Here is a 25807-nt window from a genome sequence, read left to right as displayed (position 1 = left end):
GAAAAGTGTGCCCCCAGTGGCGCAGTGGTTTAAGCTGCTGCCTGCGGCACTGGAGGGCCCGGGTTCGAATCCCCCCTGTGGCGCAGGGGTAGAAGTGCCACTTCGCTACACAGAGGGCTCGAAACCCGGGAGTTGGACTCGATGATCTCTAAGGTTCCTTCCAACTCGCACGATACTATGATACTATGATACTATGAAAAGTCTTCTGACTTAAAAACTTTTGTCAAAACGGTTTCATCCAGTTATACTCATAGAAAGAGTATGATGGTTCCAATTGTTGGTTTTAGTTGTTGGGTTGTGGGTTTGTTTTTGGGTGTGTTTGTTTTTTTTTTTTCTTCATGTTTATATCATCTTTATTTGAAATTCCATCTCCCTAAAGATGTGATTTACATATGGTCCAAGTTGTGCCGCTAGTTTTGTGAAGGTATAGACTGATAAGGAATATATAATTACACTAGATGCATTCCCTTCATGTTTGCTCAGTGTAATAAGACACTTTGCTGCTAGTTAGCAGAAATTAGTATTTCTTTTTCAGTCTATCAGATTATCCAGCTGACTGGCCCCTGCAATCTTAGCTGTTGCAATTCAACTGACTTCAAAGCTCAGTCCTGGATACCCTTCAGATGTTTCTTCCTCTCAGACCTCCACTACCTGCTGAAACTCCTGTCTTTTCAGAACTTCACCAGAATTGCCCTATTCTTGAGCCCTGTGCTTCCACTCGCCTTTATCTCACTTCAGAAAAAACAGCCTCTGAAATCCTGGCTTTAATAAAGCCTGACTTCACCTCTGAAAACTTGACTTTTCCCCTGTACTCTTTCTTCTCTAATAAGTCATAGCAATCAGTTAGCCAGAGACGTGGTCTGTGCATTACATTATATACATGAGGTTTTGTGATATCTCTGTGCCCATACACCCCTCTGTTCTCCATCGTTGCTCACAAAATGCAATTGTGAGATGAGAAACAGACAGATTTGAGGATGTCAGTAGTGAGACAAGATACCTGTGTTTGCACAGTGGGACACAAATACTGACCTGAGGCTCTCAACTCTCTTCATGTTTTCCCTTTGATCTGTCCCTGTACTTTTGTTATGGTAACCACTGATGCTGTTGACAAGAAGAGTAAAATAATGTTGCCAAACCCTCCCCAAAATAGCCTCCTCTCCACCACTCAAGAAGGCCTGTTTCAACACCAGCTGTCAACTGCCCACAGCAGGAAATGCTTCCTCCGGTGTGTTTTCCTCCTGAGGGACTGTTAACTCTGAAACACGCCATTGTGCAGAGCATGGATTCAATACACAAAAGGCTAAAAACTGCACAGCATCCTGTCCTTGCTATTCATAAAGTGAAGTCCTTCTCCCACTTTATGTCATGGTGAGAGGCCAAAAAGAAAAATGCTAGTGTCTAGATCAGTAGTACCGTACTTGTAGCACATTAATATCCCCAAAGACTAAATCATATACTGAAGGTTAACACGCTGAAAACAGATTTGCCCATCCCTGCCAGGGAGCAGGAGGAAATGAGATGCTGAATTTCCCTGTAGGAGGACTACCAGATCTTCTAAGCTGAAGGGAAGAGAGGTGCTGAAGATTTACAGTGACTTCTGATCTAACTAGATGATCTTTAAGGTCTCTTCCAGCCTAATCCATTCTATGATAGTGCACTGCCTCTGCCACCCACACACTGCTCACCTTCAGAAAAAAATGTCATGGCTTTACTGGCTTTACTGGTAAGAGGTGAAAGTTTGGTACAGCAAAAACCTTGGCAGTGTCTCTGCTGTCCAACCCTTGCAGAAAAGGGACCAGGGGTGAGTGAAGGTGGGCCACAGAGATCTGCTGCTGAATTCTCAAGGGTGCAAGTGCGGTAAAACCAAGAAATGTCCTTCTGCTACCTTTAGACTGGAGCTTACCCTTAGGCATTGATGAGTCACCAGCATACAGAGTCCAAGTATGCCATGCCCTCTCTCAAGCCAAGGTAAATTCAAGAGAGTGTTAGCTGGCAGCTCAGGAGCCAGGGAAGTCTTCTGCAAATGTCTAGCTGATGAAAGAGGAAATCATGTCTCGATGCATGCCAAGATTGTAATTGGGGGGATATGCGCAACTGGGAAAAACCTAGACTTTTCTTCATCTCTCATGAGGAAACTGAGAAGTTCTGTAGCCAAATATCTGTTGGGAGAATCAAGAGGAAGCAGAGGTGTTTATTCTCCAAAGGAAATGGGAGGGCTCAGCTGTCTCAGCAGTGTCATTATCTGCGTGCGGGGCATGCTCGGGGCGATATGCCTGCAGTGACTCTCATCCTGTTGCCCTTATGAAGCAGGAAATTACCATCCAAACCTGCACCCAGTTTGCGGACATGGCCTAATCCTCAGCCCTGATGATGCCCACACTGTGCTGAGCTTTAGGGAGTCACAGTCCCTGTGGGATTATTATTATTATTTGACAATGTCACTGCTTCAAAGACCACACATTTCTATCTGTGCATATATGAGAATTGCTTCTCAGTCATCTTCTCTGCAGCTTTCTTATTTAGCTTTTCCTGTTGACTGACGGTCTGATTCCAATCTGGAGAAAAAATAAAAACTATCATAAATGCCTCTGTGTGCATCTCTCCTATCCTGTTCTTCAGGTTCATGGAAACGGTTCTGTGAATGTCATAGTTTTGTAATTTTGTAATTTTTCTATCAGTATTCCACATCATAACATTATGTAAAGCATGGATAATTTTAGTGAACAGTGCTGTCCAGGCTGTTCTATTATCCATAGTTTATTTTTTTACACTGCCTTTTTCCTCTCAGAAGATGCACATGATTCCAGGAGTACATTAAGTCACATGATTATTATATGGTGCATGTGGTTTGTCTTTGCTTTTCCAGAAGACAAATCAACTTCTGTAATATTCTGGTTTGATTGAGTGATTTCAGTGTTTTTCTGAATGTCCTCATTTCCCTGTGCTTGTATTAGAGATGGTAAGGGCTGAGATAGATAGCCCACACTTCCTCTGGGCTGATGATTTCGTGGTCTAGGTTCAGATTCCATAGAGACCTTTTCTCCCGTACAGAAGCACATTAAATTGCCAGCAGAGAAGCCATTCTCTAACCTCAAAGCAGGCAGTCTTTCAGAAATGCTGGGCTAAGGCCTGCGGCATTTTAGGGAAGGTATGGCAAAAGAGAGTACAAACAGTCACATCACAAAAGAATAGTAGCTACTAGACAACTGGACCTGAACAAAGACGTTATTTATTGGTACTATTGTATAGTGTGTAACACATATAGAAGACACATGAACTCCCCATTTGGGGTTAAATAAATTCTGCAGCTTCAGTCCCAAGCAGTTGACAAACAGTTACAGATTCGTCTAATCTCTGCCACTGGCCAAACAGAACTGCCTTTGCCCTTCAGTTTAGCACTGGGTCAGATACCGTGCTCTTCCTTATTTTCACTTGTGTGCCTGCTCTGAAGAAAAATGCCTATCCATCATTGGAACACCTCAAAGATTTGTTAAATAAGTGTTAACGAAAATATAGGCCACTATTTGACATCTTTTGCACTGGGCTAATGTTCTTCTGAGAAATGACAGTGCTCTGTGAGAACAGAAAGGAAAAGGGTGAGTATATGTTGTGCAATTACTCTCCTACAAAGGAAACGGAATGACAAAGAATCTGTGATAATTGGAGGTCTAGGACACATCGCTGAATTGCTGCAGATGTGATTTTTTCATTTTTTTTTTGAATCAGCCCAGCCTTTGAAATCCATGAGATAGTGCCCATAGATCAGAGCCCAGTGTGGTGCGTGCTCTGCATCAGGTCCCCAAGAATATCTCCCTGCCAAGCCTACCCAGCTGAGAAATGCCACCTTCAGCACAAGAAAAAAAAAAAAAACTAAAAAGAAAGAGAGAAAAAGAGAGAAAAAAGAGAGAAAAAGAGAGAAAGAGAGAGAGAAAGAGAGAGAGAAAGAGAGAGAGAGAGAGAGAAAGAGAGAAAGAGAGAAAGAGAGAAAGAGAGAAAGAGAGAAAGAGAGAAAGAGAGAAAGAGAGAAAGAGAGAAAGAGAGAAAGAGAGAAAGAAAGAAAGAAAGAAAGAAAGAAAGAAAGAAAGAAAGAAAGAAAGAAAGAAAGAAAGAAAGAAAGAAAGAAAGAAAGAAAGAAAGAAAGAAAGAAAGAAAGAAAGAAAGAAAGAAAGAAAGAAAGAAAAACAGTCTGTGTTTTTACTGCCCTGTGTGGGGCTGAACCACTGCCCAGCACAGTAAGACTGCAGCTCACCAGCAAGCTGTGTACATTTCAGACAAGGCTCAATGTCCTGTATTAGAGACATTGTGCTTTATACATGCATAGAAGATGTGTTGCATTCTACCAACTGGCCTATGCCCAGTGCTAAAGAGCCTTCTAGGAGAATCAAAACGTGCTTTTACAGGATCTGCCTATTTACACAGTAAAAACAGATCACATTATTGTGGCTTCTTTCAAAGACCAGGAAACATGTCCATAGAGCAGCAGGACTTGGCCTTTAAACAGGAGCCCTCTTACTAAATCAAACAATGCTGCAAAGACAGAGTCACTTGTTTTACTTTGGTAACCATGGGAAAGCAGAGAGCAGAGCAGAAAGGAAAGGGTACCCGTAACTGCAGCCAGCAGCTTAGCAGCCACCAAGATTGGTATCAGTCCTGGAAAAATACCTGAACAGGGATCAGAGAAAAAATTGTCAGAGATTGTACTTTGTGTGCGATCTGCAATAACAAAAGGGGGTGTAAATGCCTTCCAAAGCAAACAGCGAACCCTCTCTTTGCTTTCAAAACACAGAACTGTGTGATGGGCAATAGCAGAAGCTTGCAGCTGTGGTGGGTGGTGAGGAGCACAGAGAAGCAGGCAAAGCTGGATTTACCCCATTGGTTTAACCCCAGCCCTCACTGTGCCAGGAAGGGTGTCCTCCAGATCTCCTGGGTCCCTCAGGTCCCTAGGGCACTGCTGGATGCAGGTTGAGGCACTTTCTGCATTGCCCACATAACTTCAGTCAGCCATCCTGATCCCATTCCCCCGGGGCAGTTGTGGAGCTTCTGAGTAACAGGTATAAGCAATGCAGAGCCAATGTCTTATATTTAAACCAAATGCATTTCAGAGAAGAAAATAAATTTGAATTTAGCCCCTTCCTATGGCTTAAGTGCTTTATGCTAGTGGGAAGACCTGTACCATCTTGATTCCTTTAAAAAAGCAAGCCTGCTGATTACATATCATTGCTCATACTCTTATGTCTCACCAGAAATATTTTTTTTGGTTCTGTAATCTTGTTTTGAACCCAGATTCCACTGAAATACAATTTTCAATACACTGGAGACAAGATCTCTGAACACAGCAGTACTGCTGATTATCTTTTTGGTTCAACCTTAAATCATCTTATCTAGCACAACCGTAGGATGCATATTTCCCTGTGCAAGCTTTCCACAGAATCATTTAAATTAAAATATTTATTCCTGAGCCCAGATACCGTTTACTTAATAACCTTCATAAAGTCATTAAGTTTATTACCTAATAATAGTTGGGACTCATAAAATTTATTTACATTAGTTAGTTAAACCAAGTATGTGGAAAGTGATTAAGCACCCCTAGCCAGTGTTCTGATAAGATCATAGGAATTCCTCAAAATACAGGAAGTTTACTGGCACACATTTTTTTTTAATTTTTTTTTTTTTTTCTTTTAATCAAATTAGTATTCCTGCCAGTTCTGGGATGTTTCTCCATAATATATTGGCTTTTAAGAACAGTGTACTTTGTTCCTTAGTTCCCTTCATGCTACAGTAGGCAAAGCTGTTCAAATTTTTTTGTTCCTTGTGAACCAAAACACCCACGAGCCACAAACGGCTGATGCCCCAGGCAATGCACAGAACTGCCTGAAGTTCTGTGAAGGCATAGAGCTATGGAGTCTCACAGATTGTTCTGCAAGTTGGTACCGAGTGGTTATGTTGTAGAACAGAATATCCAGAGTCAGAAGAGACACTGTGCTGCCTATCAGAATAAGTCCTGAAGTCAACCTCAGGTCACACAACTCACCTGCCAGGGACTGTGCTGCTGGAACACACCCAGGTGAAGGGTAGAGCACAGATCCTTTTCTGGTAGTGAGTTGCTTCAGGTGGCAAAACGTTTCATTTGGGGGCTTTTGGTTGAAAGAAGAGTTTTGTGATTAAGGCCACTGCCTAGAAATTGGCATCTTGACTCAGTTCTGAGCTCTTCCACGGACTTCCTGAGATAGCGTGGGAAAATCACTTCATCTCACTCTGCTGCACATCGTCTTTCTGTGAATGGGGGAGGGAGAGATAATCTCTCATTTCTTCCTCCCTTTGTTCATCTTGTAGCTTCTTACAATTGTTTCTCATAGTCTAAATGAGTTTCTCAAGTTTGATCAGAACCTGTAGAAGTTACTTTAAAACAGACAATAAATATTAATAAAGGTAGCCATTAAACTGATGTTGCCAGTTGAGAACAAAAAAGATTTGAAAATAATGTCATGCAGTTGAGCTTCTGTGCTGGTGGAAACTTTGCTACTTTGCTTGGTAATCTGAGTTCCCATCATGGGTCCATGTGACAGGTCCGTGTAATAACACTAAAACTGTCCCAGTAAATGAGTTTTTCTGAAAACCTCATGTTCTACAGTCAAATAATTATAGTAGAGTCTCAACTTTCACTGAAAAACAAGTTTCTGTATTTCCAAGTGGTCCAAAGAAAAGCTTTAAAATTTTAATCCTGAAGAGAGACGTAGAGTTGTGGGGGAGTGAGAGTAAGAGCAAAAGAGCAAGGGAGCAAGAAAGAAAGAAAGAAAGAAAGAAGAAGAAAAAGAAAGGAAAAAAAAAAAACTGTAATTTCATGTTTTTTAAGGTCTCATGATGTTTATGCCACTCTTAAATTCTCTAGTGGCCTGATTTGTGGTTTCTGAATGGATATCTTTGGCAACGCAGCAATCTCATTTAAGACTTTAAACAATTACATATTCAGTCTCCAAATAAAAAGCCTGCGCTTTAACAAATACTAGAGAAGTGAAAGGTTTGGCTTCTTTCCCTTTTGGATCAGCAATGGAATGAATGGAAAACTGGTGTGGCATGCTCCACAGATGAAAGAGCAAACAGATTTGTTTTGAGCAGTGCTGGAGCACATCAGTGAAAAGGATCTTACGCATATTTCTTTTGACGCTATTGGTCTGTGGGCAGGTCTTTCTGTTCCTGCCAAAAGTGTATTTCTTCTATAAATTAAGGGAGATGTCAGCCCAGGTAGATTTCAAGACCCCATCTTCTTTTTGACTGTGTTACTGGATATAGCGTTGTAGTATGCTGGGGAAGGAAGTCTCCCAAAAGTGAATAAAAGCTCCAAGAAGTGATAAGCATCACCTGCTATGACTGCTACTGCAGAATCAAGCTCTAATAGTAAGCAGCAATGTATATTTATGGTATGTATCTGCCAGCAGGCACAAGTCCTTTAGCCCTGCCCCAGTCCTGGCATTGTCTGGACATTTCATGCAGAATTGAAATCACAGTATTTTTTGAATATCAAGGACTTTGATATCCACAAGCAAACCTACTATTGATACTGTTCAGCATCACAATTAGAAAGACATAAGGCTTGCACAGTATAGATTGACTTCAAGGTATTTTGATCATAGCATGGAAATCAGAGGATGCTAAGGGGCTTCTCTACATCTAGGAGGACCTGATTTGTGTATGTTTCAGATCCCAGGATAGCAGCTGTCCAGACAAGAATCCTCATCAGAAAAATCCATGAGTTTTATTCTCAAGTTCTGAACATGAGTCCCAATTTTGGGTCAGCTTGGAGCCACAAACCAAATCTAAACTTACTCTGGATGCAGACCCAACCCTCTCACCCGTTCAAAACACCCAGGAATTCTAAAGGCAAATTTTGGAATTTTCCATGGTTTGTGATAGTCTCTGAGGAGAAGTGTGTGGGCAAAGGAAGCACAAAACATGGCTATTGAGGGCCAAATGAGTGAAAGTAGTTGTTTGCTTTGTGGGTAATACACTGGAAGCCAATGAGGCCTTTCTCTAGGGAGCACATGGGAAATCAATGGCAAAATCAATGGCTCTCTCTCTAACCTGGACCTACGGAGTTCAGCAAATGTGCAATAGGAAGAGCTAGCATGCAGTACTTGGTGGGTTGCCACTAGGCCATTGCAGATCTGCTTTCTCCAGACTTCAAACCTTAGGTAGAGAAAGTATTAGCAATTTCTGTTTGCAATTGCCATCCTTTGGTTATTTCTCTACAAGAACTTGCTCTATGTATATCTGCCAAACTGCAGCAAACTATTTAAGATGGATAAAAGCTCCAGGCTACTCAGAGGGTTCTCACAAAAGGCTTAGCCAGCGGTTGAAGCTCAGCAAGTCTCTGCAGGTGAGCAGTGACCGGGTGGGTGACACAGGACTGCTTCCCTGGTCTGCTACCCAGAGAATCCCCAGCTGTTTGCAACTTGAATGCCACTTAGAGTGTTTTTTCTTGAAACTGTTTTGCAGAAATGTCTAACTTCAGACATGTAATCATGTCTGAATCCCAGTGGTGGAATTTGTTTGTGAAGTGCCAGGTGAGTTTGCCTAGAAAATAGTCTCATATGTATATTGCAGTTAGAGAGCACAAACATTAGGATTCCTTGGCTGCTTTCTAGAGTCTCAGATCTTTACACTGGCTTCAGATCTGGATCAGACCAGAACTGCTTGGGAATGATTTTCCTTTATCAGCTACTTTACAGATAATTTACTAGCTGTCCAAGCTGCATATTTACTTTGAAAAGCAGAAACTTCATCTTTCAGATAAGATTACTCCCCTACATGTAGGTAGTGGGCAGAACACAAGGAAAGGATGCAAACTGCAGACAAAATGGAAAGGAAATGGCGGATCAGGTTATTATCTCAGGTTGAAGTAACTTCAGACTTGGTTGGAAAGAGGATTAAGGAAGGAAAAAGTTCATGGCTTTGTAGGACCAAGTGCAATTCTCTCCACTGGCTCATGATCTTAGCTGTGTTCACCTGCCAAGTTCAGTAGTTTTAGAGTCACTAAACAGTGGAAGTTAATTCAGAAAGAGCCAAGAGAGCTTCTATAAATGCTATTCAGCCAAAATGTGGATCATCAAATGTAGCATTGTAAGTCGATAGCACAAACTCTTGGACAACTGAACAATTAAAAGACCTGTCTATAAGCTTCTTTATGGAAGGGGACACTGCACTGCATGTTTCCATGAGGGAGTTCCAGAGGAGCGAGCTTTCCCAACAAGCTGTGTTGTAGGGGCTGTTGTGGACATGCCAGAGTGGTGAACCTGGGAGGGTGATGATGAGCTGCATCAGCTGCAAACCTGGGTGCTGCATTTCCTTGTGGCTACCCTGGTGACAGACACGTTATAAATACCTCAAGACAGATCCATTTTGGAAAAGTGCCTGCAGCTGTGGGGAAGCTGCAGATCAGAAATTCCAACTGACTCGTCACAGGCACGATAAATATTTCCCAATGCCACTCCTTGCTTCAGGGGCTTTTCTTAAGCTGATGAGACTTCACTGGTCTCGTCAAATCACTGTTAGAAAGGACTGTGAGGTCTGTATTGAGCCTGAAAACTGATTATTGCTGTTGTCAAAGCCATCATGATGTAATGCCTGCACTTGGAGCAAAATAAAAAGGCTAGTAGTAAACTGACTGTGGTTGCAGACAAAGGCTCAGACTGGCTGTTCAAAGCAATCACTGTCTTATGCTGCACTGGTGAGGCCACACCTTGAGTACTGTCTTATTAAGTTTTAGGTTTGTTGCTACAAGAAAGACACTGATGCCCTGAAGTGTGTCCAGTGAAGCTGTGAAGGGTCTGGAGCACAAGTCTGATGGGGAGCAGCTGAGAGAACTGGGGCTGTTCAGACCTTGCCACTCCCTACAGCCACCTGAAAGGAGGCTGTGGCAAGAGGGGGTTCAGCCTGTACTTCCCAATAACAGTGATAGGATGGGAAGGAATGGCTTCAAGTTGGACCAAGGAAGCTTCAGGTTGGATATTAGGAAAAAGAACTCTAAAAGAGTGAAGAGGTGTAGGAACAAGACAGCCAGGAAGGTCGTGAAGTGGCTGTCCATGGAGATGAGCCATGTGGATGTGGCACTGAGGGACGTGGTCATTGTGCGTAGATGGGATGGGCTGACACTTACACTACGTAATCTCAGAGGTCTTTTCCAACCTTAATGATTCTATGACCCTATGACTCTATGATCATATGATCATATAATTCTATGATTCTATGAAGTGGAGAGCCAGTAGCAGAAGCCTATGTAAACATCTAGCCACCAGGACACATAGGCCAATCAGATGTGATTGTGTCAAAATTCCAACCCAAACCTGTATTTGGGGAGTATAAACATCCACCTTGAACAGCATGCTTTCAAGTTACATTTAACTTTCATTACAATGTCTCAACCATCTCTGCCCTTTTGTTCACGTACTTTGTGATCCTGATGTAGTGACTGTCATGCAACCTACAGTGCCCATCTCATGAGAGACAGAGGTATCCACCATGTGGTTGAGCCAGGTTTTATCCTGATTTATAAATCTCCCAGATCCAAAACTTTTTCAGGTTAGATTGATATTAAGTCAAATGCAATTGTGAAGACTCTAATAATTCAAAAGCATTTTGAAAGATACTCATTTATCATTCCAACATTTTAGCCAACTTTGTTCCAAGCACTACAATCTGCAGAGCACAATCAAGGCCTTGTTCCTGTTCAAACAATGGGAAGTACAGGAAATGATGCAAAATCTCACTGGAACATGATTCTTCCTCTTCATGAAGATATGAATGAGAAATCACAAGGCTTAATCATTTCTGTCTGATAAATGACCCTGTATTAATTAAACCTAATCTCTCTATAATAGCTCCTTACACAGCTGTTCAATTGTTACTGGTTTACTGATGACTGTGCTTACGAAAAGTAATTGGGCTACCTTTTTATTAACAGTATTAGAGATTTCCACCCATCACTAACTTCTGCCACTACACATCCTTCAGATGTGCCAAATGCCAGATGAACTATTTACAGGGCTGCTTCTTCCTGAAGGGGATGAAATCTCCAAACTGATCTTAGAAGCAGGTGCAACAGGCATTTTTAATGTTTTTCCTCCTCATTGTTTGCTGGTAGTACTTACAAGAACAAATTAACAAATAAGAATGAAATGGTTCAATATACATTTGCTTCTTCATTAGTGCCATTTTGCACCACTACCATGAAATTTCTCCCACTCAGATTGATATTAGCATAAGGCTTGTAAGTGCTACTGGGGCCCTGATTCTGTTCACTACCTCCCTTTGCCAACATGTAATGTATACTTTTTTTTTTTTTCATACATGTTTTATGCATTCATAAAAAGCACTAACTACCTTGACATCTGTTATCTGGATTAAGACTTTTCATTCAGCTGGCCAAAAATGGATGGAAATCTGTCGAGCATTTCATTTACCACAGTACACGGATGATGGCTGTTTGGTACTGTATGGTACTGTATGTGCAAATCCAGTGAAACAATTAGTTATTTTGTGGACTTAAGAACAGAAAGGTTCTCCTATATAATGCCCTCCTACATATTGTTTTTCTCCGTATGGTCTTGTGACCATAAATGTTGCCATTACAGCCCACATGACTTGCTTGCATGAATCAAGGGGCAAGGGACTTATCAACAAGACCTTCTAGCAGACAATAGACAAAATGTAATACTTCAGATGTCTCTTCTGAATTCAAAAGCCCAAACTGAAAATGGTCAGTACTGAGCCAGCTCAAAATCAGTGCTATATTTACTAGAACTAGCAATGCCCAAAGTTATTTCCACTCTGTTCTTTTACAAATCATGTGATTTAATTTCCCGTCTATCAGCACTCTAGTAAATGGAAACCAGACCTGTAATCTTAGGAACAATTTTATTATATTGCTACTGTGTGAAAAGGAAGGCTTCAAAGATTAAGTGGCATTTTAGGTAAGGAAACTGAACATGTATGCAAACCATGACTGGTTCAACAGCAAAGAGGGAATGTTTAAATAAATGATTGCAGAAGTGAACAATCTCTTATGGTCAAAATATAATTTGGAGCATAACATGGCCAATATACTGATGGCCATGAAAACTTAATTTACACTCTGAATCAATGAAAGAATTATGCAGCCTGTGATCCCTTTGTTGCAGAACAAAGTTTATAGGCCAGATTCTCTGCTGGCACAAGCAAATGGAGTTACATTGGCTTCCATGGAGTTTTCAATCATTTGTTCCAGCACTGAGCTTGGCTTGCTGTCACTGTATTGCAGATCCAGTCCTTTCAAGTCAACGGAAAGGGCTCTACACTTCAAGGGACTCTGGATAATGTCTGGTGTACCATGTCTTTTGCCAACAGGGTTAGTTATACTTCAGATCACCATGTACATACACATTCAGTGTCATGACACGTACTGACCCAGGAGCGGGACTGGCAATGCATCCTTAACTGTGAGTACTCTATTTCTGTATCCCAGGGCTGCATTTGGAGCTGGTCTCTTCACATTTAGAATATTTCCATTTAGTGTTCAACCCCTCTGTTTACTTAGGTTTAATTCCTTCTAGCATGTTATCCTATCACCCCCACACATCATTCCGTAGTAACTGCTTGAAAATCGAGGCTATTTTAAATGAAGCTCTATTGGAAAAGATGTGGTTGTAGGCTTACATATTCTTGCCCTGCACCAGCTGTCTGTTCTCTAAACCTATCAGTGAACATAATTTTCCCAAGAAAGCTCTAAGGCAGAAATTAGGTAGAAGAAGAATGACAGAGAGCTTGATCATTCATTTTAACCACTACTTAGTAGTGTTTAGTTGCAGAGCTTGACAAATACTACTGAATGTGTAGGAAAGGTGCATGTGCGCCATGCAGTGACTCCAGATGTCACATAAAGAAATGCAGAGAGAGTCCAATGAAACATGAAACATGTCACAGTTTCTGCTTCCCAGTGCCTTGGTAGAGGTTAACAGAGCTGAGGAGAACCAAAATTGTGCTGATAATAGTGATGTTTATCTCAGTGAACAAAAAATCGGTGTGAACTTGATCTCCTGAGTGACAGGAAGATGAGATAGAAAATCTGAAATCACACATGCCTAGTGTGATCCAATTGCAGCCTTGCTGAACTACAACTCAGGTCTCCATCAACACCTGGTGCTGACGAGCTGGATTGCCCTTGTCATTTTGCTGTTTTGTACCTCAGTTTCCCAGCTACAAAGGAATGACACTAGGTCATCCTTGGTGCTTTAATAAGTAACTAAACAACCTCCTTCTCTAAAGCAGAGCAAAAGCTAGATAGGTAGTCATTTTTATTTAGCAACTGTATTCACATGTGAGATTGATACCTGGTAATCAGAAAATCACATCTGACTTCAGGTTTAATAGTAAACCTTTTCAAAATATAAAATTCCACAGACAGACTTGTGAAACACCAGTTCAATCTCTGTCCATAGATTAGTAATGAAGCCTAAGTTCAAATTCCAGCTAAAATTTCAAATGTATGGTTATAAAATATAATGTTTAAACAAACCTGGATCTGACACAACTGATCATCACAAAACAGAATTAGAGCTGGCAACAGTTCTAGTGTGTTAGTATGAAACTACTGGAAGTTTAAAGCTATTTCATGTTTTGTCACAATCTCGATAATGGGCTTATTATGGGGGTTGTAAAATTTCATTACAGTACATTCATTTCTTGAAGAAAATGAGACTCATTTTTCCAGTGGAAATAGCCCAGTCTTCATGATGCTTCTCTCTGTGCCAGAGAAAAGGTTCAGCTGGCTTCTTGGATCAGCTTTATGGCCTCTTCGCAAGGCCAGAATGCTGCAGAATGAGGAACTGTGGAGCCAAGAATTTGGCCTCTGGATTTCAGTGACATTAACACCCAGAAAGAATTCCTGGGTAGGACGACTTCCATGGGTGAAACTGGACCCATTCCTCACAGTCTGGGGCTTGTCTGCACATGTGAATAAATGCATCTGGAATAAGAGAAGCTGTAAATTTAAAATGGGAGAGTGGTAAAACGAAGTAAGTCATGTGGCAATGTGATTATTTCTTTTTCTTTCTGATGGAAGCAGCCATGAAAGCCAGTTAAGTCTATGCAGAGTAAAAGACATTCACATTTCAGGCTCTCGGCATTCATGTGTACTATTGCTCCAGCCTGAGTTACTTAGGGCTGTTAAATGTGCAGGAATAACCCCTCCATGTGTAGACAATTTCTCTTTTTCTGTAGATCTAAGGATCTGCAAAAGTCTATCAGGGAATAAACTCAGCTGGTATTTCCTCTCAGAACTAAAGATTTTCCTAGGTCTACAAGTTTTGTATGAGTGCAGTTGCCAGGATCAGGCTATCATTGCTTCATAAGTAGATGCTTTGTAGCCAACTACATTTTCTTAAAGTATCAACTGTAATATTCAATCATTTCTGCTTTGACCACTACTTGTAAATGTCTTATTACCTCCCCCCCCCCAAAAAAAAAACAACAACAAAACATTTGGAGTCTCCATTCTAGATTTCAAGCACCGTAGTTGAAGGAGAAATGATCAGCTATGATATTTACCTAGATACAAGGAAAAAAAATGATTTAAAACTATTTTCTAGAGGGAAATAAATAAATAAAGATTATGCTTTACATTTAGATGCAGCTGATTTAAAGAGGAAAGTAAGTCTCAGTTCTGAAGCATTAAATGTTTAGAGGGGTTGTTTAGCCATTCCTCTTTCTTGCCTGTCACTTGGTGTTTTTCTTATTTTTTGACAGCCATAAATCATCACAATATGAATGTGATTTTGCTAATATAAATATGAAAGTTATCAATGCTTCATGTTCTTGCCGAGTTGGTAGGGATGTCATTTATTATTCACTGCTCTTTATAGGCACTGAAAGTGCCGAATCTCAAAATGATTTCACAGAAAAGAGCAGAGGAGAGACGAAGGGAACAACTCACTTAGAATTACTGTTATTCACCATTCTGACCTCTTCTGGGTGTCTACTGGTCCTTCCATTGTGGTCCCTTTCAACACAGGCCATTCTATGATTCTTCAGGACTGAAATGAGAGTGTGACCCTGTTGCGGGAATTAGACACACTTGGAAAAATGAGCTTTGCCTAAACTTCTGTTTCAGATAGGAAAACAGTTACATCTTTACAATGGAAACTATCCTGACTTGCAGCAGGCATCTTTCACAGGCTACTATTTCCTTTCCAAACTTTGCCTACCATAAGGGTAGCATTTGCAATACTTTCTTCTGAAAATAACAATTTTTTTATTTTATTTTTTCCCAATAACTAGCAAGATTACCCATTTTGCATGATTCACTTAATTTATTCCAGATCTTGGACTCTGATATTTATTTTGAGATATTTCTTATTTTGGAGCACAGTGTAGGGTAAATTTCACAGACCACTTTACCAATTTCAGTGTGTAAGGAATGAATAAATGTTCCCTAACTTGAAAATTGTTGTTTAACCACGGTTGTTAACTGAAATCTTACTATGCTTATGACTTGAGTACATATCTCTATTGTAAAGGAAAAACAAATAAATTATTATCCTAACCAGCACCAGTTAATTAGGAGCTTAATACAAGAAGTAGAAAGGAGAAGACCTTGAAATAGGTCTATGGGAGATGTAGTGCAAAAACTATTAACAATACTGGAGTCAACTGACCCCTTTTAGCTCTTCTCCTCAGATATCTCAGTCCTTAACACATAAGGAATCACACTGGCTATATTTTAATTCAAAACTAGTATGTTACCAAGAAAGAGCAGATATAATTGTGATCTTGGCTGAATATGTCTTTGTGTTGCTGCCCCCATCAGACACTTTTCCCAAGTGTGAAAGTCAGGAAAACAGAACAGACACACTCCAGGATCTTATCACCAATGTAGCTGCTCCATGAGCTGGTTCTGGTATTCTACACATTTGAATCTCAGCTGGACCCATGGTGATGCCACATTATATTCTGTTCTGCTATTGATTCTGAGGATACTGGCCCTGAGCAAAGCAGCAGAGCAGGCAGAGAGAACATCACAATCTTAGCCCCTCTGAAAAATATTTGCAGCCACATGTCTGTCAGAGTAATAAATCCTATGTCCTAAAATGTTTTCCTCTTCCCAATCCTGCTAACGTCAGTCACTATGTCACATTTTGTCCAGATAAACATTTACAGGGGATAGTAAAGAAGAAATTAATTTAACATCCATGTAGTACGATAAGGTGCACAGTGATTATTGTAGAATTTATCATTAAGAAGAGATGCAAAAAGCATATGTAAGCTGTGCTACTGGTGGAATGATATTGTTTTGTTATGTGCTAACAGGACAGGACAGATCTGAACAGTCTCTGCTGAGAGAATATATGACATCCTGGAATTGCTCCAAAAAAAACCCCTCTTTCAAGACATTTAGGAACAGGATGTTCAACTAGTACCAACTGCATTGAAAGGGCTCTGCTCTGGTAATCTAATATTTGCAGAAAGTATCTGCTGAAGGCTGAGCAGCCAAGTGAGGGGAGCATGCTATTATTTATGTAATCCCAGAAACACAAGGGTGATCAGGACATGACTGCTTTTCAGCCAAACTGTATATATGCAAAAGCTAGACACTGTGCTTTTTATAAGCTCTTCCTCATTATGGATTTGATAGACTCATCACAGAGTCTTACATGTTCTCTTTCAAGATCAGGCTGTCATCAAGCTAACACTAAGCAAACATATTCAGAAGTCATCATGAATGTTTGTGGAAGTATAAAACTTACATTCACTTTTCCCATTCCTTTGAGTCGTCTCAGAAAATTGGGGAGATATTTATTTTTTGACCTGGTATCCTATGGAAGTGGTAAATAGTCAATCATACCAGTGACTGCAGCTGTGCATGAGTGTTTGGTGCTGTTTTATGGTTGTTTTTTTCACTCTGTCTTTTTGTTCTATATCTTCCTACTGGTACCTTTAAAGTCTAATGGTTATTGGCCCTCAGAAAACTGGAGAACCACATTTTTCTGAAGACCACTATGCTAATCTGTCAAATTCTTGGCCTTCCATAAACACTGGCATTATTTTGGGTGATGAAGTGAATCACTTGAGAAGGTTGGTGGATCCAGCATGGTCAGCCTTCAGTTGCTAGGAGTTCATTTCTTCCCTGTCATGGCAGAGAATTAGAAGGAGTGAAATGATGTGCCTCCAACCGTCTACTTACACACACACACACACACACACACACACACACACACACACACACAAAAAAAAAAAAAAAAAAAAAAGGAACAATGGAATACAATGAAATATAGTAGCCAAATCAAAAGCAAATAATTCAGGAATGGTCCATGAGCTGAAATATGCACTCATTCACGTCTGCTGTACAAGTACAGACAAAGTGAGTCTAAAAATGATCTTATGCTCATTCGCAACTCATAAGAAAAAAGAAATGTAAATATGTCATATTTCTCTGTAAATTAAATATATATATATTCACTTTCCATTGCTAATTTCTTCTGAATTATATAGTGTCTGGAATAGAAGATTTTCTTGAAGGGTGTGCCCATATTCTTAGTGCGCACAGTGCATAGTTCTCTACCACTTTCGTTAGGCCATGAAACCATGAAATTTTAGACTCTGTTTTAATTCAGATGAACAGAGGTGAACAGCCACCAGACTAGGAGGCTTTTTGCTCTCCAAATGGGCAGAACAGTCTTAACTTGTGGGCAAGGAAGTTTGGGATGACCACAGTTTTTCTTTTTGGTTATCCATCCTGTGAGTCCTCAATTGAGGTAAATCACCATAGCTGTGTTTACATAACCAGAAGGGCTGACCACAGAGTGGTTGTGGGGTTTTGGTGATTCATATCAGATTTACGTCATGACATTTTCTACTACAGTTCAGTACTCTACAGCTAAGCACCAGTGCACCAAAGTCACAAGTCACATCTACTCTGTTCTTAACTTTCATGTAGGGCAATGGAAATAAAACTTACATGAAAGTAGAAAGGAGAAATACAGCTCATTGCAGAATGACTGTTCTAAAGAAGGAAGTGAACAAAAGTACATTATATGTTATACTACCATGTGTATAGTACTATTGCTCAGTCTTTCATTTTGCTGAATACTTCATTTTTCTTTTTAATTACAGATTTGTATCATTGAAAGTTCAGAAGTTCATCATTTCTGTCATGCTGTATTTCTTTCCAAAGCTTTTGCTTAGGACGATTGTTTTCTTCAGGAAAATCTAATGACTGAAATGAACTAGTGATTCCCAACAACAGCATACTAGGACTGGTGTACACAGGGACATATGTCCCTACCTACTGCCGCACACTGCAGATTTTGGATCCTAAAAAAAATACTTCACCACCTCCCTGGACATCCTGTGCTACTGCCTCACTACTCCTTCTGAGAAGAAACATTTCCTAATACCCAACCTGAAGCTTTCGTGGTGCAACTTGAGGCTATTCCCTCTCTTCCTATTGCTGTTACCTGGGAGAGGAGGTTAAAACCTACCTGACTGCAACCTCCTATCATCCATTCTTGGTAAAGCTTTTGTTTGCCAAAGTTTTCACAGAATTACAGAATAATCTTTAAAATTCATAAAATTGCTGAAGTGATGTAAGTCAGAAATAATTTCTAAGTCTCATTAGAATGCTGATTTACATGGAAAATACATATTGCATGGATATCACTGCTACCTGATTTTCTAACCATAAACTGACCACTGTAGTGATCTACTGAGATCCTTGGCTGTGTTCTGAATATACCTGCACGTGTGAAGCATTCAACTCTTTCAACATCTGCAAGCTACCACACCCCCTCCCTGTGCCACAAAGAGATCAGGAGCTGCTCAAATTAAATTCCTTTATTAGTGGAATGGTTTTAATAGACCAAAAATGAAATGGATGAAAGGAATGCTTGTCTGTTATGGTTGCCAGAAAAAGTAAATATTGTCTACAGACATTATACAGACTTCTTTTAACCAAATTAAATATGGTCTATAGCAAAGCAAGCAATCTGTAGAAATGTACTGTTATGCTGCTGTTACAAACTATTTACACTGGATAAAAAACAGGTGTCTCAAAGCCAGCTTTAACCCTAGTTGATTACAGTTACGATTCTGTGCATCTTCCCTTACCTCCTTTGTTCTTTTTTTGTTGTTGTTGTTGTTTGTTTTTTTGCTATGAATCATTAACAAGGTTAAAAAAAGTGAGTGATCACAAAACACGTTCTGTGCAGCAGAGAAAGAGGGCTTCCTTCCAGATCACCCAGCACAACTGCTCCGCCACTCTCCTTCAAGATTTAAGGATTTTATCCCTTCCCTGCAGGCTCTTCCCATGATGGTAGAAAATTTGTCTCTCTGATTTTCCTCACTAGGAATTCCCACAGAGGTAAGAACTGGTATGAAAATATACATTTTAAGTATACTTTTTTTTAACAGAGCACATTTTCTTTTAGCAGTACTATGTGCTGTCTCTGTTCACAGTAAAAGTTTGTCAAGTAAATATTTGAAGGAATCAGCACTGTGCATCCAGTTTCACTTTCCAAACAGAAAGTGGCGTGTCTGCTTTTAGTGTTGGTATGAGGCAGAGACTTGATACAAATCCAACTTTGCTAAGATCATGAACAAAGAAATCCCACCTAATTATAAAATACTTGATTAACAGCTCAGCCAAACAAAGGGATACGTTTTCTCTACACCAAAGCTATTTTCTGAGTCTTCACCACTGGTTTTATAATAGACACACAGTACAGAAACAAATGTTTTGGTTTTTTTTTTTGTTTTTTTTTTTTTTTCCCAGTTTTTGGAAAGAATGCATTAAGATAGTTAGTCCATTCAGTCACACATTGCTCTGCTGTAACAACATTGTTCTTAGTTCCCTCTCTCTTTGATCCTCCTGCCTGTATTTCTCCTCTAATTTTTGTTTTTCTGAGTCCACACTATAAAAAGAAGAATCTGTGCTTCTCCTGATCTTCTCAAACTGACTGAAATCTGCCACATACTTTCCATTTGGAGAGAGTGAAACCACAGGCACAAATTCATAACCCCAGTGAATCTCGTCAGGTATGTAGGAAGTCCTGCTTTGACAGACGGCACTGGTGGACTCCACGGTGGCATTCAGGAGCACAACAAGCTCAAAGTCCTTGTCCTTGAGATTTTGAGGTGTGAGATCTCTTAAGGGGCTGCTTTCATCCAAAATATGGTAGAATGTTAAAGGCAAAATGAGAAATGGGCTTTCTGAAGAGGAGTCAACATTGAACTTGACACTGGCTTGATTAAGCAGGATTCTCTCCCCTTCTTTGGTTTCATATGTCTGAAGAAGCTTCCCAGAGAGCTGGCACTGTATCAGAAGACTCTTCCTCATGTTTGCTACCCTGATCACCAGGCAAAGTTCTCCGTTGTGTTTAGTAATGACAGCACAGTGGCTGAACTTAATGGTTTCTGCCCTTTTTTTAGGTCTTGCAATTTTTGCCAGAAATGTACCTGTGATGAAGATCTCAATCAAGGTGGTGATGACCAGTTGGGCCACAAGCAAGAAAATGGCATGTGGACACTCCTCTGTAATGAAACGAAATCCATAGCCAATGGTTGTCTGTGACTCCAGAGAGAAGAGGAATGCCCCCGTAAGAGAGTCTACATTCTTGACACATGGCTCCTGCTTTGAGGTGAACTTGTTTATTTCTAAGTCTCCGTGAAGGAATGCAATGGCATAATAGATAACTCCAAAGAGGAACCAGGTCATAACAAATGTAGCAGCAAATAAGGTGAGTTTGTACCTCCACTTCATGTCTATAACTGTAGTCCACAAATCTTGAAGGTAGAGTAGGTAAATGCCATCAACTTTGTCTATGCGCACATTGCTGTGACCACTTTTGGACATCACACGGGGTTTGTGTGCCTTGAGCGCAGTGCTGATGCCTCCGTTAACCAGTGGGACGCGGGACATATTAATCTGAGTGGCTTCCATCCTCACTGCTTCAGTCCTAAGGAGAAAAGAATAGAAAGAAGACTGTTACTTAATGAAATCAAATCACAAAACTCGAAAAGCATTTGAAAATGTTGATAGATAGAAGGTACAAGCATAATCTAAATATATCAGTAGTGAATTAAAAGACCTGGAATATGAAGTTGTTCATGTAAAAAACTGACATTAAAAATAATTTAGTATTACATATTTTCAGAAAAAAATAAACAAGAAGAAAATATTCTTTGATTCTGGTGACTGCCAAATATGGAGAAGTCGATTCCTTTTCAAATAGCCTGCAAAAGAAATTTGATCAAGCTAAAATTTTATATTAGTACTTTATTTCTGTAAAATGCATTATTTTTTTCTTACGTTTCTTCAGAGAAGAGGCTCTTTTTAACTACTGCAAAAGTTTTCTTTAGTGCCCTGAAGAGAGACATCTGATCGAAATTAAAGTCGCGTCAGTGCTTGGTTTAGAACGCAGATCCAGCACACCACCTCTGTCTCTTCCTGTGACAGAGGCAAAATGAGCCAGACCAGCTTTCACTCCGAACAATTAACTTCCACAAGTGATTTACTCAGTCGGATCTGATTCTTTGTCGCAAACGTACAACTAACATACAGGGAAACAAAGCAGACCTGAACACATCAAAGTTGAGTTTCGGAAAGGAATATTTACACCTAAAACGCCTCAAAACTGTTTGTACTCTATAGCACTCTGACTTCAAGCAGTCTAAGGAAAAAAAAAAAAAAAAAAAAGTGGGAATTCACAATGTCAGCATTCTGAGCTGTGGGCCCTGACCTGTGCGAACCCAGCAGTCATTGGACCACCCGACTTCTGAAGTTTGTTTATTGTGCATCAATCCGGATGGAGAGTAAGTGTGAGGACACTCAGAACTGAACAAAGCCCTCAGAGTGAAGCAGAACTGTGCCTGTGCCAGTTTGATGAGGCAAGTAACAAGACCCGGCTTGCAGGACTAGACAGCAATTACACAGAGCAAGGACAGTGCATGTTATAGAAGTTTCCAACAACAAAACTTCCTGCCGAAAAAAATAAAAACAAAAAACAAACAAAAAAACCCAACATCCCTTGCATCCTTTGTGCTTTAGCAGGTCATTCAAAAAGCATTGTTTTGTTCCATTGTTTTCTCAGAAGGAGCCTTAAGTAAGTGAATCGCTGTTGTGAACCATCAAAAAAAAAAAAAAAAAAAAAAAAAAAAGAACATCTTCCTTATAGCTACTTAAAAGAAACTTGCAGGAAATACAAGTTGTATTTGTGGTACACACATGTGCCAGCTCAGGACATCAGCATAATTGCTCACTGAAGTACCTTTCCTGTTATGTCAATTAAAGAGAATTTTTGTTTATGACTATACCCATCACAGTGTTGCAGGTTTTCTGGGAAAAGGTAATTAAACTTAATGTCCATTAAGACCTGTAGCTCATTCCAATTTGGTATTATCACCAGCATTTCTCTTCCATCATCCAAGAGCTGTTGACATGTACATATATACTTGTATCTATAAGAAAGGAATTTAGCAGCGATCCCAGTAGGATATTCCTTATGTGACAGTCAAATCAACACAGTGTGCACAGCATGTCCGGATAGTAAACAGGAAAAAACCTTCAAGTGATCTAAAAAAGAACAACAGGAGGAAATGGCAGTGGGGGGGAGGGAGGTAAGGGTGGGAAGGAGCATACATGAAACTGCTCTTTAGATAAACTCAAAATGGAGAGCTACTGTCAGTGTGGTAAATGCATGTAATCTCCAATGGAAAATCTTTTAGGAAAATATATATCATTTAGTGAGGAGGCACCTTTCCCCACACTGAGCCTTACTCTGGATGAGCTACAGACATCATATATGTACAAAAGTCCATTTCAAAACAAGTATATCTCTTCCTCTCAAGATCACTTCCCCATAGCCATTACCTCCAGCCACAAACATCACCTCATCCCCTGCTCAGCCTACCTGGACCCTGCTCCTGGGACCATGCTCCCCAGGGCTGCTGGCTCCTCCTCCTCAGGAGGTTATCAGGGCAGAAGCAGCCAAGACTCCACCTTTCCTCCTCAGTGCTACAGCTGGTGGGCTTGAGTTGGTGGGGCAGGAACAGGGCTTACAGGGGCTTGGTCGATGGTAGAGTTCTTTCACTAGGTTCAAGAATGGCTTGGGGACACTCTGCACACTGCACTCACCATGCATCTACTACATCCTGGACACATGGACTTCCACATCAGGGGTCGCTGAGTGTAATAAGATCGGCTCTGCCCTACATGTGTTGTGACACTGGTACTTCCTTGCTATGCCAGACATAGTAGGGATACACTGCACTGTTCATCTGCAACTCTATGGTTTCAATCCATAAAACAGCCTGGTAAGATTTCTTATCTGTGCCTCTTCTTTTCCCTGAAATGCGTTGCTCCTTGTCTGGGAACCCTGACCAAGGAAAATCCTGAAACTGCCTCCTGCCGCACTTCCAGAGCAAAGGGTACCTAACGTTGATGAACCGAAATGCTGTAGCAAAACAGCTCCTCCAAGAAGACAGGAAATAGAAAGGTAATTTCAAGGCAAAACATACTTCCTGGGAACTTGCCATGCCTGGCATGTTCCAGACTGTGCTTCATTTCAAAACCAAAGACATTTCTAGCTGTGCTTATTTAACATTTCCATGTGCAAAGTCAGTCTCCATGTATAGGGACAGCATGGCAGGGCCATAAGTTTGGAGTCTGGCTGTGTCAGAATTTCCCAGACATCTTTAATGTTCTTCCCAGTCTGTGTTTCTGTATGTGGCAAATCTACTTGCTTTGTGATTTCCTGAAATGGATTCCAGCCAATTTCTGGTGCTTTTTTTGGTTGTAGGATTTTTGTTGTTGTTGTTGTTTTTACTTCCCTTATTATTATTATTTTCTTACATCACTTTTTCCTGTATGATCCTAAATTCTTCTAGTGCTCTTTTCCTCCCCTGAGAAATTCATGTTAATTTCCTTTCCCTGCAGAAGTACTTCCCTTCTTCTCTGCTGCACTGATACGGGAAGAGCGGATCTGTCATGCTGCCTCTGAGAAGCACTGCCCCTGCTGAGGCCCTTCCTTATCACTTACAGCAGCCAGCAGGAGTCATCTGCGGGAAGAAATTGTGATGAAGACAGAAGTGGAGTAAAAACAGGCTACATAGATTTCTCCCCTGCCATCCACTTCCCCACTGCTTTCAAGAGAATCAACCAGTGCACTATCCCAGAACAAATGATTAGTGGGTTTTTGTAAATGGAATACACATAGCATAGCATTTGCATTGTTTTTTCTTGTCGCACCCCTTCTATAGGCACCTCAGATATTCTATGCCCTAACAACTGTTCCCAGCAACTCAACTGAAAGATTTTAGTTTGTTTCTACCATTTTCCCTCTAAGTCAGAAAACACATCTACCACAGTTATGCAAGCAAACTATCCTGAAAAATAGTAGTAGAATATATTTTGAAACTAAAAGAACATTTTCTGTTTGTTAGCTAGCTGATTTTAAGTCAATAAAGTATTTTTTGTTACCTAATAATAATAATAATAATAATAATAATAATAATCTAAAACTGTAGCTGCAAATAGAAGTGAATTGAAGTACAGTCCAAGAAACAGATACTTCATGGGAGAAAATGAAGTAATCTCAGGCTTGTCTAGAGCTTTCATGCCCTGTGGATTACCACCTTTTCTCATGAGCACTTTGGAACTACTGAAGGAGACTCCCCATCAGAACACATTCTAGTAATGGAATTTAGTGCAGACAAAATCAATAAAACACAGAACTACATAACAAACCACCAACCATGAATACCTTGATCTGAAGGTAATTTCAGCAGCCAGGGATATAACAAGTACATTAACCCTGGTTCCAGAGACCGCATTATCAAGAAGTGAAAGCCAACTTGCATGCAAAGAAAAACGTTCCTCTTGCATTAAGCCAGATTTCCTTGCGCAAGATCTATTCTGGCAGACACAATGGATTAGAAGTGTACAGGAGCATGACTTGTTCAAGCGGCCTCAGATGTTTTCTTGTTTTCAGATCAGATATGGTTTGCCACTTGAGCAACCCCCACACACCCCTACGCACTTCAGTGCCACTCTGACACTGGGCAAAACTTGCACTGTTTTTTCAACCAGCATAAAACATGATCAAGCTCTTGGCATTAAAAACAAACAAACAAACAAGCAAACAAACAAACAAAAAAAAACCAAACCAAACCAAAACAAAAAACAAGAACTCAGGGCTGAGCTGAGGAAAGAAAGCACTGTATTGAAAAGAAATACACAATCTTCAGACCTTTCTTAGGTATTATGTGGTTCAGTAGGTTATAAAAGTCCTTCCTGAATTCTCAGTGATCTGCCTAGCATGAACACCCTCCTCTTTTTGGGCTGCGTGAGTTGTGGGAAGCACAAGGTTCTGCTATGCAGACACCAACCAGCAAAATCCTCCTGTGTGTCTGATTTCTGGAACACACACCCAAAAAAAAAAAAAAAAAAAAGAGGGCAAAGGGAGAGGGGCAGTAGCAGTGGTTGTGAAGGGATACTTCAGCTCCAGCTGCCACTGCAGTCAAACAGATGCTAGCTTGGACCCTTCATAAAAGAGTCCTACAACTCTGGTAATGACCAACACTTACTTGCACAGCAGAAAATAGTGTTAGACTGGGAACTGATCATATTGTGAATGACGCTGCCTTTAAAAAACAAATCATAGATCATAGAATCATTAAGGTTTCAAGAGACCTTAAAATCACCCAGTCCAGCTGTCAGCCCACCCCCACCATGCCCACTGACTACATCCCTCAGTGCCACATCCACACGGCTCTTGAACACCTC

The 25807-nt window shown here is 40.5% G+C and overlaps 1 protein-coding gene across 3 annotated transcripts; it reads right to left on the bottom strand.

The window, feature by feature from the left end:
- Positions 1–19837: 19837 nt before the first annotated feature.
- KCNJ15 (potassium inwardly rectifying channel subfamily J member 15) lies at positions 19838–24907 on the bottom strand. Of its 3 annotated transcripts, none has more exons than XM_072351645.1 (2): positions 24766–24907; positions 19838–20982 (listed from the first exon to the last, which is right to left on the bottom strand). In XM_072351645.1, the coding sequence occupies exons 1-2, from the start codon at positions 24905–24907 to the stop codon at positions 19838–19840; spliced, it is 1287 nt and encodes a 428-aa protein (XP_072207746.1). The 3 variants fall into 3 exon arrangements, with proteins under 3 accessions (XP_072207746.1, XP_072207755.1, XP_072207765.1); XM_072351654.1 differs by having other exon boundaries at positions 19838–20981; positions 24786–24907; XM_072351664.1 differs by lacking the exon at positions 24766–24907 and adding an exon at positions 21335–21402 and having other exon boundaries at positions 19838–20981.
- Positions 24908–25807: the final 900 nt, after the last annotated feature.

Source organism: Excalfactoria chinensis, chromosome 1 (genome assembly GCF_039878825.1).
Source record: "Excalfactoria chinensis isolate bCotChi1 chromosome 1, bCotChi1.hap2, whole genome shotgun sequence".
Classification (NCBI taxonomy): Eukaryota; Metazoa; Chordata; class Aves; order Galliformes; family Phasianidae; genus Excalfactoria; species Excalfactoria chinensis.
This window is presented reverse-complemented; position numbering and strand designations above follow the sequence as displayed.

Excerpts from the sequence above, each read along its gene's own strand:
- KCNJ15 (XM_072351645.1), bottom strand. The coding sequence starts at position 24,907 with ATGCAAGAGGAACGTTTTTCTTTGCATGCAAGTTGGCTTTCACTTCTT. Across the intron at positions 20,983-24,765 it reads GTATTCATGGTTGGTGGTTT|GGACTGAAGCAGTGAGGATG; the intron begins GTTATGTAGTTC and ends CTTTTCTCCTTA.